Source organism: Alternaria alternata (genome assembly GCF_001642055.1).
Source record: "Alternaria alternata strain SRC1lrK2f unplaced genomic scaffold CC77scaffold_15, whole genome shotgun sequence".
In the NCBI taxonomy this organism is placed as follows: domain Eukaryota; kingdom Fungi; phylum Ascomycota; class Dothideomycetes; order Pleosporales; family Pleosporaceae; genus Alternaria; species Alternaria alternata.
Window position 1 is genome coordinate 821,684 of NW_017306204.1, and position 15,715 is coordinate 837,398.

The window sequence follows — 15,715 nt, forward strand, 5'->3', positions numbered from 1 at the left end:
ACTGTTACTTTTGTCGCCGTTCTGGCTGGCGCATGATGACTGCTCATATGTTTCTGAGTGTTCCGGGGCTGCCATGGTGGCGTAACGTAAGTTGAAGATAAGGTAAACGGCTGATTGTAGCTACACTCAGAACTTCAGTGTAACGCGCTGGGAGTGACATGGGGCAGGAATACGTGTAAGTCAATCAAATCCATCGTTTGCTTTCGATATTTGCCATGCGCACGTGCAGGGCAAATGCATGACTCTGTCAAGAGCATTCCATCGTTGACGCGGTTGCAATCCGCATGTCTTTCTTTTTCCACTTTCACCCACTACGAAACCTGTCTGTAATCTCGATCCCGCGACAGCGATGCCACCATGCACATCATGTGGCGCCATCACGATGTCCTCTAACACTCTCTTCTTTGTCCTAACTACCGGACTTCCTCATATCAAAGATGTCGGGATGACCCTGACCGCGTTGGAAAGTTTGCTTGATACTTCAAAGGGGGTGTGGAAGAAGAGAAAGGGGAGAAGGAGATCTGTTAGACAGGAAGAGACTGTGCCAGAATCCCTGGAAGCAACCAGTTCATACTGAAGGAACGTCTACATGGTCTATTCGGACATCGTGCTCCGATTAGAAAATGCCCATGGCGCAGATTCACCTCTTGCCATGGAGCTTGAGTATCGCCTGTGGCTGACTAACATGGTGATAGTACTGAACGTATCGCGCCGCATCTTACATTTCACAAAATACTTGCGAAGTTGGTTTTGAGTTGTGGACACCCGTGGAGCTAGTCATTGGGACCTCGGGAGTCACCATTGTATCGCGTATGCGAAGCTTGAGCACTCGACTGTACTACATAGCATGCTAGCAGCAACGTAGTAAAGTGTTCTTTATCTCCAGCAGAGATGATCAGGACCAAGAGCGGAAGACTATGTATCGTAATTCCAACTCGTAATCACCGAGCTTATTTGCTTCAATGCTGACGAAGACGAAATGTTATTTGGCCCACGGGAACAGTGGAACGATCGGAACGCAGCCGCATATTGTGACACCGTGCTGGGAACACGACGTTCGTTGCGATGAACGCCGTTTCACCACAACCATCAACAGACAACGGTGTCGGATGCGGGGGTGGTTCTGCATGTAAAGGAGCCGCAGGCTTATCAGGGGCGGCGCAGATGTAAGGAGGCGGGATGGAGATGTCGAGTGGGGCTAGCAAGTCAGGCGGGGAGATTACTATTTCCAACTAAGCGTCGCCGCAATTTGGACCCTTTGCCACCATCTTCGATCATCTGGCCGCACTGCAAGAGGCTTCGAGCTTGACAAGTACCACAACAACTATAAAGATGATTTCCCCCGGAAAATCCCCATGGCATCACCCTTTATCTATGCGCTGTCAGCCACAGTAGGACATGAACCGCCACTTGAGCAGTGATGATGCCGTGGCAGCCGTTTGGCAGCTCGGCAGCAACCGTGCATCAACACCCTTCGTAATGATTCACGGCTCAGCACCGGGCCGGCATCTGATTCGTTCTAGGACGGCATCCAGAAGCCACTTTGCACCGCCAGTGGATCCTCGCTCGGGTCCGTCTGGCTGCAGGGACGCCGCAAAAGGCTGAAGGGCCTGCCAAGCGCAATCTCGCCGGCGCCCCATGCCACCTCCTGCGCGTCTTGGCTCTTGCTGACGGGCTGATGGGTCTCTCGTCTTTTAAAATGTGCTGATCCCCCGAAGCCCTGCCACAGCACGCTGCACCCCCTATCGCCAACAAGACATCTTCGTCTGTCTTCCATCGTGTCGCTCGTTTGGACCTCGCCCACGTTCCTGGATCTACGTTGCCCATGATGATGTTGCCGTCGACTGGAGGTCGGAGCCCGTTGCTCGCGCTCTCGGTGAGCGCTGGTTGTGTCCTGGTATTCATCTTTGCCTTCATGGCTTGGCAGAGCCCTCCCCGTATGGCTTTTCCCCATAGGACGGGAGTTTCGAACTTGTATGTGCTGTCATTTCCTCGTGGCGGAGGCGGAAGGCCCTAAGCTATGCTTTTCCCACGGAGCGGAGCTAACAACAACCCTACAGGGCAGCAGCCAGCGCGCAAACTGACGCAACCATTGGCGAGGTTATCAAGTTACTGTACCAAAACCTCAAGGTTGCGCCAACCGAGCCCTTCATCCGCGAACCGAATGGCAGCCATATCTCTTTGCCACCAAACCCGCGCTACAAGAAGACAATGGGCAGCGACGTCTTGATTCTTGATCTAGAGACACGCAATCTAAAGTCTTCTGAGGCATACCAGAAGGGCGAATACGATTGGCGCAACATCAACCACGTTTCTGGTGGGATCTTCAACCACTACACGTACGCGCTCGTCCATGGATACGACTACAAGTTTGTTCAAGCACACGAATTCGAAGACCGACATGCGACCTGGATCAAGCCCTCTGCGCTTGCCAACTACATCAACGACTACAAGTTCATCGTCTTCCTTGACGCCGACGCTGCTTTCCGCTTCCTACACGTTCCTGTCGAGTGGATGCTCAACCACTGGGATATTAAGCCACATCACTCCTTCGTCATGGCTAAAGATCCCTGGAGCGAGAAGGAGCCTCAATACAACTCGGATCGCTTCAACCGCACCTACACCAACACTGGTTTCATGATTGTACAAAACAATGAGAACACTATGCCTATCCTAAAGGCATGGCACGAGTGCCCCGACGACACCCGATACGCAAACTGCTCGCAATGGAAGCAACCTCGATTCCACGAGCAATCCGCCTTCGGTGAATATATCCGCTACGACTACGAGCAGTACATTAAGGAGCTTGAGTGTGGCGAGGCCAATGGCTTCCCTGGTGTTGAAGTCAGCAACTGCCAGGGCAAGCTCATCCGCCATTACTGGTTCGACAAGAGCAATGTCAAGATCGACTTCCGGGAAAACATCATGCAAGCAATTACGCTTCCCATACAAAAGATTTTTGCACAGAACACCAGTGGTGTTGTATTCCAACAAGAGCATAATGTCATATTACAATAGCACCAAATTGCTTTGCCAGCAAAGATAATACGTTTACGACGAAAGAGGAAGGCTTATCGCATAGCATAGCGTTGCATTACCAAGGCGTTTCCATTTGGGATGGAGGTATCATCATTATCATGTTTTTTCGGGTTCGGTTAGGGCTTGGTGATTTACGCCCAGATTCAATCTTCCGTCGCTTTCGATTTCGATCTGGGTCTTCCGACGCGATGATACCCCAATACGAGTATCCAGTTCAACAAATCAATATTGTTCACAATGCCAACGTTCTTTGTGATACCAGATTCTCTTGTTTTTCTCATTCGGACCGTTCGGTTGCTTGTCACTGCTGTAAGACCCGGGCAAGTATCACCTTCCATTCAAGGTATTGCAGCGTCATCGGTCGTACAGCTCACCGCAATCGATCGCGACCATCAAATGCATCACCACCGGGACGCCTAAGCAACACCAAAACAGGATCTTTGCACAGCCAGCCCGCATATATCCCGCCACTCTGACTAGCCACGCGACTGCATACTTGCCAAGGCGCTGGAAGCTCGCTAGCGCCGATGATCGGCGGTCAGCCACGTCCTCGCATTTAGGTTTGCTGGCAGGGCTTGCTAGATGGCCGATGAACTTCCGACGAACTCGCGACGGCGCTGTTCAGGCGGAATGGGGTGGAGATAAAGATGTGGTATCATGTTCTGTTTATCTTGGGTTTCGAGACGGTGTCTAGCAAGTGCGCGGCCGCTTATCGATCAGTACGCTTCGGATGTGGCCGGCTGGGACTGGACTTTTGGCTCCGGTGCTAGTAGATTCTGACACGGCGCTATTTGGCCTTGAGGGGATGCTTCTTTGGAAACATGAACGATTTGGGTTCGGGCTAGAGAGCTTAATGGGTATACGATGGTCGTCGTATCGGTGTATCGCAGACTTGGCAGATCCAACCCTGGATGACCATGGTCACATGCGTTGCGATGCGACCTGTTGTCACAACATATGCGCCACTGCTAATGATCTATACAGTTCATCGGAACCTCTGATTTTCATCTTCTCTTCATACTGTCTTGCTCTCATTGACTCTCTTGCGTTTTCCATAACATGCTCGGATCAAGCTGCGGGCACTCACAGTAGCCTTGATAGTAGATATTTTGGGTCTCTCGGTATCTTCGATCTTTGACTATCATGTCTCGATTCTTTGAACTGGGTTTACATAACATGACCACACTCTCGGTTGTATTTTGTCCTAACGTGTTGTTATATTGTTATATTCTGCGGCCTAGGTGTGCAGCGTACGTTCCCGGGTGCCAACTCACACCCCTACCGGTACCCATAATGGCGATCATATTCTCCAAGGATCTCTTTTGAGGTGAAGTCAGGCATTTCTTAATGCCTCGTGTCCCCGATGAGTCTGCATAGAATGCTCGGCCAGCATTCACTGTCATACTAGAGGCACTATACACCCAGTTCATCTCACCGAACTCTTGTATCCACAAATGATGGGGATGAGAAGTATATCGAGCGCCCTTTATCGCATTTCCATTCTATTGAGAGGCTAGAAGAAGTACATTGACTGGCTAATGAAGGGATAGCAACCTGCTATATCTAGCCTTTACTAGCAGAGAAAGTGTATGTCGTGCAATCCTTCCCACTTTGGATGAGCTATAACTTGGAAGCGCCAGGATTAGGAGAATGTTGAGGTCAGCAATGCCAACTACAAGATCAGGTCTGAGTACGGGTTACACTCACCACACAAAACACGACAACCCCAGCAATTCTCCTATGGCTCTTTTCGACAATACTTGCGGTTGCAAGGCCTGCCTGAAACGAGCTTGGACAAGCTATAAGAATGGCTTTTTGTGCCTACACACATATTGCTCCTGTTCAGCAAGGCTACCCAGACAGTGGTATTGGCGGTACCGCAAGTAGTGTGTTTCTCGTACGTGAGAAGGCGAAGCCTGCCGCTTCTGAGGCTACCCAGCCAAGTTTAGCGAAGACTATGTCCTGACCGACTAATCAATCGTCAATATTGGCGCTGAACAGCTTAGTGGGCAGCTGCATCACAGATACTCAAATGTGCTGCCGGCTCAAGTAATAGAAGCAGACGGCTAATGTCATAAGGCGTACTACTACTACAGACACCATCTAGCGAATGGACTGACCGAATATTACCCTCAGCTGCGACCATTCGTTGTCCACCAGCGATAAGCACAACCATGTACACCCGTACCTGTGGAAAGCTATGACTGCGCCTGATTACGTCTCGGTATGCCTCCAGCTAAGGACACTCAACAGCCGAATGGAACGCTCAAATTTCAACACCATCATACTAGTGATTATCCAGCAGCTCGATCTCTTAGGCCATGTCAAATTATTCTCAGGGTGGTGAGAAACATATTTACATGAGGATTGCTAAACCACTTATGGTCAAGCCTAGAACATAATGAGCAGGTTTGGAGGCGACTCGGAGTAGGCTGAGCCAGACAGGAGAGCTCTCTGCGCCGAGATTTTGGTCATTCCAGATGCATGCAGGGTATGTAGTACCACGACGTACGACATTGAGGAGGTGAACAGGCAGGCCAGCGATTCTTCCTTGCCTAGTCATCAAGACTTCGAAGGAGGTTACAATTGATGTCGTGTGTATGGTCTGATTCGTCGTGCTCGCTTGGCTGGTGTCCCTTCTTTGGCAGTCGGCAACCAGTACTCGAGCACTAGCTAGACGCAACAAAAGGTACGCACAAGGCGGTGGCAGAGTGCAAGGAGAGTGATGCGATACTGGAGTTAAGCGCAGAAATTGGACGTGGGCCAACTCCATGGGACTGACAACCAATAGAATCAATCAATAAGTAGCAAATGATTGGCAAATCACTCGTAAGAGTACATTACAGATGGGGTATCTAAACGTCAATATGTACAAAGACCAATCGAAGTATTTGAAACAGGGTGATCCGAGGCTATCACTGTACAACACGCAAACCAGCTGCCGCTCCAGCTACGTTACCCTAAATCCTCATCCAGCAAGTGGGCCCATTCGAGCGGCTGCTGGAAAAGGACCGGATCGATATATGAAAGATCAATGCTTGCATCGCTTCTAGGTACGGCCTGAAAATAGTCTTCTGGCAACGACTCTTGGCTGAGCAGGGTATCATGAGGTGTCGTGTAGGGTGAGGCTTCATACTGTAGAGCTATGGGACGATGGGAGCAAGGCGATGTCAAGGGACTATGGATAATGGGCTCTTCCATATCGTGTATTATACTCGACCTAGTAGGTATTGGATTGGAGTATGGTGAAGGCGAAGTGTCGAAGCTCTGGTTGCTTAGCTGAGTACTCATACCCGTTGAGCTATGATAGCCGGTAAAAGTCGTTGGCGCAGACGTTCGTCCATATTTGTATTCGGTAGAAGGGGGTTGCAGGTGTTGAAGAGAAAAACAGGTTTCCCAGTCGGTAGAAGCAGCTGGTAAGCCATTGTAGTCGGCAAACTGGGAGGGTTGAGGCTCAATACAATCGGCTGAGATTGCTGCTATTACTGTCTGGTAGGTATGACCAATCCGATGGAGATCTTGGCCCCGAGAATATATAGACTTCGTAGCATAAGTCTTGCGCGCCTGTGGCCCAACGATTTGCAATTCCGAGCTGTGGTTGATCCGAGGGGATCTATTATCTGACCGACGACGAGGAGTTGACCCTCCGCTAACTTTGCGTGGTGAGCCTACAATCACAGCTCCATTGCCTTGCTTTCTCTTGATGGGATCGGAGTGCAGTCCAGGGTGGTGCTTGCGTGCGTGTTTCAACTTGGCGTCTTTGCGAGCGAATGTCTTGTCGCACCCAGAAACCGTACACCTGTATATAACTTCTCTGACCAAGGCATGCTTGTGCCGGAGATGTCGCCCGAGGTTGCCTTTTGCATATGCGCCAGTGAAGGCAACGTGGCATTGTGTGCATCGGACAACATCAGCACCTGAGGATGTCGGCGCAGGCGACAAAACTGGCGGCGCGCGCGGCAAAGAAGTGTAAGGGTCTGGTCGCGTATTGCGTAGTAGCAGGGAGCCATCGGTGCTTTCCTTGGGTCGCGATGGAATGTTGTTGCCGTATGCTACGTGTGCATGTCTCTCTGGGGACAGTTCTTCGGTTCGATACTCTACAAACTCATCGTATTCGAGCTGAATGAACTGTAAGTATGGAATGTGTATTGAGACCTACGGTGCCTTACACGAGTGTTAATTTGCGACCAAGGCGCAGGCTGGCAGGCCACAGAGAAGTGCTCCACGCTAGCGGGCTGTAGGTCATATTTGGGGTACGTCGATGTCGACATGATGGATATGCCGCCTCGCGTATGGTCGTCTAGAAGCTGGGAAGAGATATATCGCTATAGCTCAAGGAGTCAGGCGATCTCTGTGGTAGGGAATTATGTCGCGTCTCACTGCGGAGAGAGTTCGTCGAGGCAGCTCGTCGGTAGCTGAATGGACCATGACAGGTAAAGTCGGGGTGGTAGGATTTATGTGCGGAACGGTGTTGCGAAGCTACAGGAGCAGATACACCCAATAGCAGTAGCCATGATGATACGCCTCCTGTAAATCGTGTAACAGTTCCTCTTCGTCCTCCACGCGTGTATGTTCGTCTCGGAAGGGCTAGCATATGCTCCGTGCGGGGACCGATGGGATGAAAGGGAACGTCGTAGGGCCAGACTAGCGTAGGATTGCTAGTAGCTCTATGGGAGCTTCGACACTGACCAGGATAGCCTTGCAACTTGAGGCATACCAAACGGCCAATCCAACGCCGAGTGCCCATAGATCGTGCAGAGAGAGACGGAATGAGCGCGCAACTGTGCAAGAAAGCTAAAAAGTTCGACAATTGTAAAAATTGTAACCAGGGCGTCACACGACATTGCCGTATGAAAAGGCCGCACTAAAAGCGTAAGCCACGCAGACTAGTACACTCCAGCGTCGAGGCGGTGCACAAGGCATCCACCCTGAGGCATCGAAGTATGCTGCGCTGCAGCGTTCATTTCGCAATGTCGGTGCGGAACAAATCAAGGCCAGGAAAAAGTGTTGAGAGGGCCCACGATGCGTTTTCCCCGTGAGCGCGAGGTGAGTAGCGTCATGGCGGGGTGTTCTTTAGCGCACAGGTCGCAAAAAGGCAACTGTTGTCGAGACTGACAGCTGGGCGCAGCGGAGGACTGTGGCGAATTTCTCGAAACCGAAGCAACTGTTTGTTGTTATGTTACGCTCTTTCGACCCAAGGCTGGGTTTTCTTACCAATTTTTCTCTGCTGCAGTGGGTCGCATAATTTCTATCAACCGCTGGATTTCAAAGTCGGCTAACTCTGGCGTTTTTGACTTTGGCGTCCATGGTAATTTTTTGAAGTTTGAAACAATGCACAGAATTCGAGACGCGTCCTTCGTGAACATGGTGGCAAAGGGCTGGTAATTCAACCAACCTGGTGGATGACGTCGGCGGGGCTACCAGATTCGAGGAGGGCGCTTACTGGTATCTCAAGATTGTTTCGATGAGATCTTGGCCTGCACGCCCCGACCTACGTGGCACGCGCGACGCCATGTCAAAGCGTATCGCATGCTGGAGCGTACAGTAAGCAGCACAAAATAGGTTCTAGTGGTGATTCGTATGATGCATGCAGCTACAGCTTCCCCTGAGACGCGCCGTGGCCTGTCAGGGCAAGATGCCATCTTACACCACACATGTCGATCCCCCCGTCAGTCCAGAGGCCTGCATCACGAGCTCTTTTCAAGATGGCGTCGTATTCGGATTTGCCCTTTACACCGATCGTGATCGCCACAAGGCCCTCTGATTGCCCTTTTTTCCCTGGGATGAACCCCAGTCTTGCGTTTGTGAAAGCGAGCAGGTCACGGATCCGTGCGACGCCGAATATTCCTTCCCACTCTCGCGCGGCCGCTTCGTGACCAAGGTCGCCGGGCTGCAGGCGAAGTACACAGCCTTCTAGCGTAAGGTGCTGAGTCCTTTTCATGCTAGTCGTATAACGCTCGACGTCTGATCCGCAGGCGTGCCATGGAGAGAAGCGAGACTGAATTGGCGTGGGGTTTTTTGGACCGGGTACATGGGAATCAAGTTCAGGCATGATGCCGCCTAGTAGCCTGTTAGCAATAGAGCTGGGCCCACAACTAGTATGCAACCAGTGTCGAACTTACCCTTGATACCCCTCGGATGGTACTGAATACACACAGAGTCTCCAAGATCATGCTCGAAGATAACTCTAGACAGTCCCTTTGCCTCAATGTGCTCGCGCCGCTTCTTCGCGTCTTCGGTCTGCATGATTATCATGTATCCTCCATCACCACGCCTCTCGAGCAATCGTCCAGCGGTCGTTCCTTCCTTAAAGGGCGAGACCACCTCGATAAAGTCGCCGCCGATTGGTACTGCAGGTGTCAGTCGCTGTCGCCGGGAAAAGAGTGTGTACGCACCCAAGAAGTTCTTCAGACCCCATTGCCCAACAGCCGGATCTTCAAAGACGACTTCTGTTCCCAGGACGTGTGTCTGATATCCCCATCAGTTCTAGACATATGCGCTTCTGGGTTATCACCCTACAATCAGTTGCTTCGCGTGTTCAATGTCCTTCGCGACAAGGGCAATCTGGCGTAGACGCGTTGGGGCAGGGCCAAGACTCATGCTTGCTTGGTGGTCCTTGAAGGATGAACAGAACTGTATGAGACGCAATCGATAGAACGGAACAGTGCTTGTGGGCAATGTAGTGCTTCATTGACGCTTACTCGAACGCTGCGGCTCGTCATTTGGGCGGTAGCTTCTTCCCCGCATCAGCACCCGCGCCGCGCCAGCTTGCTGCATGTGACAACATCAATACCTGGCATTAGCAGAGTATCGGGTAACATCAGACTCAAATTGTGAATGATCGTAGGTAGCGATATGCAATTGCAGAGGTCTGTGATGTCGTCATGTCATGGTGTAGTGATACTTCAACGCGACTGCCATCGGAGCCGACGTGCCGATGGGCCAATGCTTTCGTCTGATCTCCCATCAACAACATCTTCCTTCCTCAATACCGCGCATGTAGAAATTGTCACCGTGCCTTCGAGAACACATGATACCGCAAACAACATCCCCTCGCAAATTTAGAGAGACGATGACAAGAATCGCACTGATCTTTGTACCCGCTCTCGGCTCCCACTCCACATGCTTCAAGTGTGTTCGTTTACTGGTCGATGGACGTGTCTTTTACTTTGTGCACTTGGATACGCAGTCACCGGATCTTCGAAGGACTTCTCTTACCTCAATTGACTCTCTTCAAATACAGGGTGTGGACTTTAAGATCTTTTATCAACTTTACTTTACTCCACAAGACAGTATGTCTTCTTACGACCTATCACACTACGATGCGCACGCAACGTTTGGCTACCGCCCTACCTTAATATTCAAACGTTCACTATACAGAATCAGCAAGCTGCGTTTATCGAACATCGACTCTACCATACGAGTGTAGGCGTCTGCCTAGCGAAGAGGACTATCAGTGGTAAGCTAAGTTCTGCTGACCACATCAGATTATGTATGGTAGGGTAGGAAAGACAAAATCCAGGCAAAGACTGTAGCGTTTTACTGTTCTTTCTATCTGCCGAGTCTACACTACTCTGTCGGATACTACATGTCCAGTACATTGTATCATTCGACGATCTACCTGAATCACCTCAGACTATCGACCTGACTGCTGAGAAGACAAGCAATCATGTCGCACAGAACTGCCTTGCGCGTGGAGTGCTCACGGTGCTACAGTTTAGTAGCCATTCTCTAGTCTGCGAAGCTATGAATGACGAGCCACTTACAACTACCGTAATGCAGACGATGCCATAATTTCACCCGGAGTAAAGGACTACAGACCAGGTTGCGGTTTGCAATTGTCTTGGGCTTCTCATTGAGAAAAAGGGATACTGACTGCAGAACGTCTATCGACCGAATTGCTTTCACGCGAGGAGCATATCCAGAGAGACTACCACAATATACGTGGAAGACTGTTGTATCGCGCAAAAGATCATCCTCTCTGTTCATTCTGCATCTTGGCTCTAGCCATTAAGTTCGGTAGGCGCCTCAAAGCCTCCTTGGTTGCAACAGCACCATGGTCCATCTTCAGTGCCAGGACGTCATAAACGACTGCTCCTGACGCGCCGAGCTCTTTTTCATGAACACGCAAACGGATTCGGACATTTCTACGCGCGTTTTTACGCGTTTTTTTCGTGTTCTGTGGTTCTCTGCACGTCTTCTCGGCTTCACCACGAAAGCTCGGTTCACGTGTCTAAGTGCTCACCTGGATATTCTGAACCTTCGCTGCAGTCACTCTCCATTTTATCATCCTTTTGCAACTCTCCTTCAGTTTCGAATAACAGATTCAGCTTCTCGTCACTCTTTACAAAGGTCGCTGTTTCCACGATTATCCACTCTTTCTTCGGCCATTTCCTCGCTTGTGTAGTGGGTCGATTCGCCTATCCGTTCTGTTCTGTGTCTTCCAGGTTAGTACAATCCTGCTCTTTTCTGTTTTTGCTTTGCTTTGTTGGAGGCGTATGGGGTTTATAGCTCTACAGTGAGCTTGTCAAGATGGCGGATTCTTTCGACAAGTATTTCTTCGAGATCGCGATTGCAACACCGCTTCCCTTCATTGGAGACGGAGGCGTCGACAACGACAGCAACCTCGCGACCACAAGTTCTCATACTTGTTCTCAACTTTCTGCCGTTCCGTGGTCCTTGATGATTCGGCCCACTGTTCTTCCGTCGCCTGTTGTCAAGGAGCCGAGCAAGAAGCGTAAGCCAGATTTCAGCATCTTCGTTGACACAGATACCGCCAACGACACCTCAAGGTCTATCTCCACCCCGAAAAGGTCTAGGACGGGTATTCCGCGCACTCCGTTGAGCGACATGACTTTCTCTACTGCTTCCACGCCAGCGCCGTCTCCTCGTCTTCCTGACACCCCATTCCCCTTCTCGGCCGCCGACCCTAACTGGGAGAACATTGAGAACCACGATTCCTACATCAGAACTCCTCCCGCGACACCGCTTGGACCTCCTCCTACGCCGACAGTTCCTTCTGGCCCACCACCGCTGTCCGCACGCGCCCTTCGTCCTCGCCGCGCCCGTGCTTCTTCGTCAGCGAACCTCCTTCCTCCGGTCAATATGCTGGCCTACGAGATGCTCGGTCTAAAAACTTGGAGAGTCAGCTCGGTCGGTATCAACCTCGCCTATCACAAGGCAGCAGCCACAAGCCACCCGGATAAGGCCGCTCCCCAGGAGAAGGAGTATGCAACGATAGATATGCAGCAGATCAACGCTATCAAAGAGATGCTGCTGGACACGGAGACCCGCACCAAGTACCACAGGGACGGAGTCATACCTTGGGTCATTTGAGATCCTAACGTATTGTTGTCAAGCTAATGATACGATGGCCATGGTACGACTACAGTGCTAGGTTTGTATAAGAGATGCTGGAGAATTGTTGACAGGATTTTGCCGCCTGTGGCATACCAGAAGTTCCTCAAACAGTTGATACGATGAGTATGAGCATGATGGTTAGAGGCCGGTGGTAATGATGCGAAGTTTTTCAGCGTGACGATGGGGACTAATGGGCGATGGTGGGAGTATTAAGTACCGGGGGAAGATGCTTGCTTTGTTGCGTTCACGACACCTACTTCTAGTCGCTACGTCCCAAAATTCGTTATGATAGCTACGTTTTATGACGCACGACGCGCAAACGACAGCTACGAATCTTGTATGATTAGCGTATCACATTCTTTTGAAACCTCGGTTATACAATGGGACGTGGAGTGGTCTTTGCAAATTGACTCGGTTTATCAAGAAGCTCACCATTGCACTGATGATGACACATTCCTCTGACGTATTTTCGCATATCTACATCGTGATGCGTACACTCATCGTCTCTAAGGAATACCGACACTTCAACAAAGAGTAGGGCTATTGAACATGTCAATTTCGCGAATCATCTTCGGATCGATCTGCCGAACCAGGCGCATGAACCAATGTCAGCATGACTACATCATTCACCACCTTTCTACCCATATTACGCAAATCGAACACTGACAGTACAAGCCACGACAGTCAACTGAATTGAAGAATAGCCCAAGACATGGAGTAGAGTAGATACCCCCGATCCTTGAATGGAATTTTTATCTGATATACTTCATAGATCGTTATCAGGCTGGTAGCCCAAAATGCTCATCATTCGCTCGACAGAATTTTCGCGCGAAATGCAACTCCGTGTAATATGCTTCGCTAGTAACAACAACAACAACAACAACAAGTGACCTCCCATCATTCGTCCGTGGCAGCGCCAAGGAACTGCTATGGTCCGCACCTCCGCGGGGCTGAGATGACTGCTCCGCGGGGCTGAGATAGTAGCCTCGCGGCGTGTTTTAGCCACGTCTTCGCTTCGTGCGTATCGGCCGTATCGCATGTTTATTCAGTATTCCTCCGTCCTAATCCTAACGTACGAATCGGCGTTACTGACATATCCCCTAAAACTGGGACCCACACTCCAATTCACTAAATCCCTTGCGACTTCCCTTGCCGCATCGCATAAATCCACTTGCCCCGTCTCTTCACTTGTACAGAGCGCTTCGCCCACGGAAAAAGACCAGTCACATTGGAGATTTAGGCTCAAGTCCATCATCCACTCCATGCGCTCCTGCATAGCAGGTATCTGAACAACGAGCTCCCGGAACGCGGGCCAGACGATGAAGTCGACAATATTGATGTGTGGCATAAAAAGTTGGTTGGGTGTAGGGCGAAACCATTCGGGGATGGCGTTGTAGGTTTCGGGGGACGGTGATATCATCCAGCGCATGAGACACCAGAAGAGGTACATGGAGCCGAAGCATGAGAAGGTGTTACCTATGGATTGTTAGTAAGAGAATGGACTAGCGTGATGTTTTGTATCACACGTACCTTTCATGTAAACGCCATGTGTCATACCAACCGCCCATTTGGAAAGTATTCCCGAGTGGGTGTACACTTCCTTGTCCCATAGGGCTGCGATGTTCGGGTGTATCTCGATAATCTGCTCTATCGATACCCCCATGCTGATTAAACTTGTAGCTTGTTGTAGTATACTGGGTACTGCGCGTTTCAATGACCCAGGGTCCGGCATTGTATTGATGGGCAACATAGCCCACGTCGGTAGAAACAAGTTACTGATCTGAGTGTCTTGGATGTCGCCTGGGTAGTGGTTGCTTCGGATACTACTGGAGAAGGGCATATTGCCAAAGAGATTGCGGAGGTTGAGGTTTGGGTGTATTCGGATAGTGTTTACCATGGGTTGGCGACCAGCGAGATGTGTAGGGTATATCGATCGAATCGTGTTTTGTCTGTGTGGCGAAGGTCTTCGACTTCGAGACGGTCTTGTGGATGACGGCGCTGTGTTCCGCATGGTATCGAGGCTTGACGCATGCTGTAAAAGCCGTGGGTCGATCCGACTATCCTGGAGATTATCTTCATCTTCACTATCTTCTTCGGCTTCATCCCGCGCTAGAAGATAGTCATCGCGATCGAACAATGGAACTAGGAAGCTTTGTTCCTTCGCTGCATCTCCAGTAGCTGGTTGCTTCCCTTTGCCCGATGGTGCAAACGAGGACGACGAAATACTTGCAGAAGGTGACCAGCCCGCGTTCTGGCTTGTAGGTGATGCCAAAGATATAGAAGAACCCTGTCGAAACTTTGAGGCACTTTTACTCATATCAAACACCGATTCGTGACTCATACCGCTTCCAGAGGTGTCCGTAGACTCCTGGCCCAGTAAGCTGAACCCGGGTTATCAATGTGCTGTAGCCAGAGGATGCTGTGATCGAGTGATGCATACCTGGGGGGATGGCCGGATGTCGCTGGGGATGCTGTCATCGGGAGGGTCTTCGCAACGTCTTCGGGTGCTTCACCGAGTCTCAAACGAGCGAGAACAGCGGCGGCTTGGTCGTCAGTGCCCGAGCGCAGTGAGGTGACTATGCGCTTCAGATCGTCCAGCTCGCCAGTCATACTGTCTCTCTTCATAATCTTCATGCGCTCAGCTCTCGAGACGCCTTCGGCAACGTCGTATTGACATGATAGCTTGTTCTCCTTGCATCGATTGCATTGGGGTCTTGTGCCGTCACACTACACACAGGCGATCAGTAGAGTTCGAGGGGGCAACGAAATATGGGCAAAAAGCCTACCTATAGGTAGTATCACATGCTGTGAGTACCTATAGAAGAGCGCCAATCAGGAATACATGGGTCTTGGATACTTGAAAGTATCCTCCGATACTTCGCAGCACTGGTGAGCATGGTAGCATGCTTGGTAGCTATGCGAAAGACCTTCAGATGCTCCGGGGCTTGGTTATTGCGTGTAACTTGGTCTCACGTACCTTGGCCTTCCCATTTCGGCACTGCACGCACGCCACAGCAACGGCCTGTCGCTTCTTCCGCCTGTCTGATGTTGGGCGTCGCTGGCCAGGCTCGTCTGAGGCTGGTGCGATACTTTGCCATCGCTCCGAGGGATCCATGCCGTCAATGTCGAGGTAGTGGGCGAGATGGCCAAGCTCACAGAGATCCCAAAGTCGCTTGTGGAGCCGGTGGAGCCTAGGCGACGGATGTGTGAGCGTGGTCTGCAGGCCGTGTCGTTGGGCGTGGCTCGCGCTCTGGAGTTGCGCTTCCTCTGTCTGTCACCATCTACAGCGGTTTGCCACTTTCTGTCGCAATGAGAA

The 15,715-nt window shown here is 50.8% G+C and overlaps 6 protein-coding genes across 6 annotated transcripts; 3 read left to right on the forward strand and 3 right to left on the reverse strand.

The window, feature by feature from the left end:
* Positions 1–1,828: 1,828 nt before the first annotated feature.
* On the forward strand, positions 1,829–3,018 carry CC77DRAFT_939493 (hypothetical protein; the record flags this gene model as incomplete). The annotated part of the gene is made up of 2 exons (XM_018534675.1): positions 1,829–1,974; positions 2,061–3,018. 2 exons carry the CDS (start codon positions 1,829–1,831, stop codon positions 3,016–3,018), a joined length of 1,104 nt encoding a protein of 367 aa, XP_018384175.1.
* Positions 3,019–5,395: 2,377 nt separating this feature from the next.
* Positions 5,396–7,310, reverse strand: CC77DRAFT_1010658 (hypothetical protein; the record flags this gene model as incomplete). Its single annotated transcript, XM_018523663.1, has 3 exons — positions 5,396–5,816; positions 5,999–7,158; positions 7,209–7,310. The coding sequence occupies 3 exons, from the start codon at positions 7,308–7,310 to the stop codon at positions 5,396–5,398; spliced, it is 1,683 nt and encodes a 560-aa protein (XP_018384176.1).
* Positions 7,311–8,632: 1,322 nt separating this feature from the next.
* On the reverse strand, positions 8,633–9,639 carry CC77DRAFT_939844 (hypothetical protein; the record flags this gene model as incomplete). Its single annotated transcript, XM_018534698.1, has 4 exons — positions 8,633–9,099; positions 9,162–9,389; positions 9,435–9,507; positions 9,559–9,639. The coding sequence occupies 4 exons, from the start codon at positions 9,637–9,639 to the stop codon at positions 8,633–8,635; spliced, it is 849 nt and encodes a 282-aa protein (XP_018384177.1).
* Positions 9,640–10,028: 389 nt separating this feature from the next.
* On the forward strand, positions 10,029–10,704 carry CC77DRAFT_1022281 (hypothetical protein). The gene has a single exon (XM_018525429.1). The coding sequence runs from the start codon at positions 10,112–10,114 to the stop codon at positions 10,466–10,468; it is 357 nt and encodes a 118-aa protein (XP_018384178.1). The 5' UTR covers positions 10,029–10,111; the 3' UTR covers positions 10,469–10,704.
* A 708-nt stretch (positions 10,705–11,412) lies between these two features.
* On the forward strand, positions 11,413–12,699 carry CC77DRAFT_1022282 (hypothetical protein). The gene has a single exon (XM_018525430.1). It carries the CDS (start codon positions 11,572–11,574, stop codon positions 12,373–12,375), a length of 804 nt encoding a protein of 267 aa, XP_018384179.1. The 5' UTR covers positions 11,413–11,571; the 3' UTR covers positions 12,376–12,699.
* A 745-nt stretch (positions 12,700–13,444) lies between these two features.
* On the reverse strand, positions 13,445–15,514 carry CC77DRAFT_1010661 (hypothetical protein; the record flags this gene model as incomplete). Its single annotated transcript, XM_018523664.1, has 4 exons — positions 13,445–13,875; positions 13,930–14,780; positions 14,840–15,126; positions 15,377–15,514. 4 exons carry the CDS (start codon positions 15,512–15,514, stop codon positions 13,445–13,447), a joined length of 1,707 nt encoding a protein of 568 aa, XP_018384180.1.
* Between the last annotated feature and the right edge of the window lie 201 nt (positions 15,515–15,715).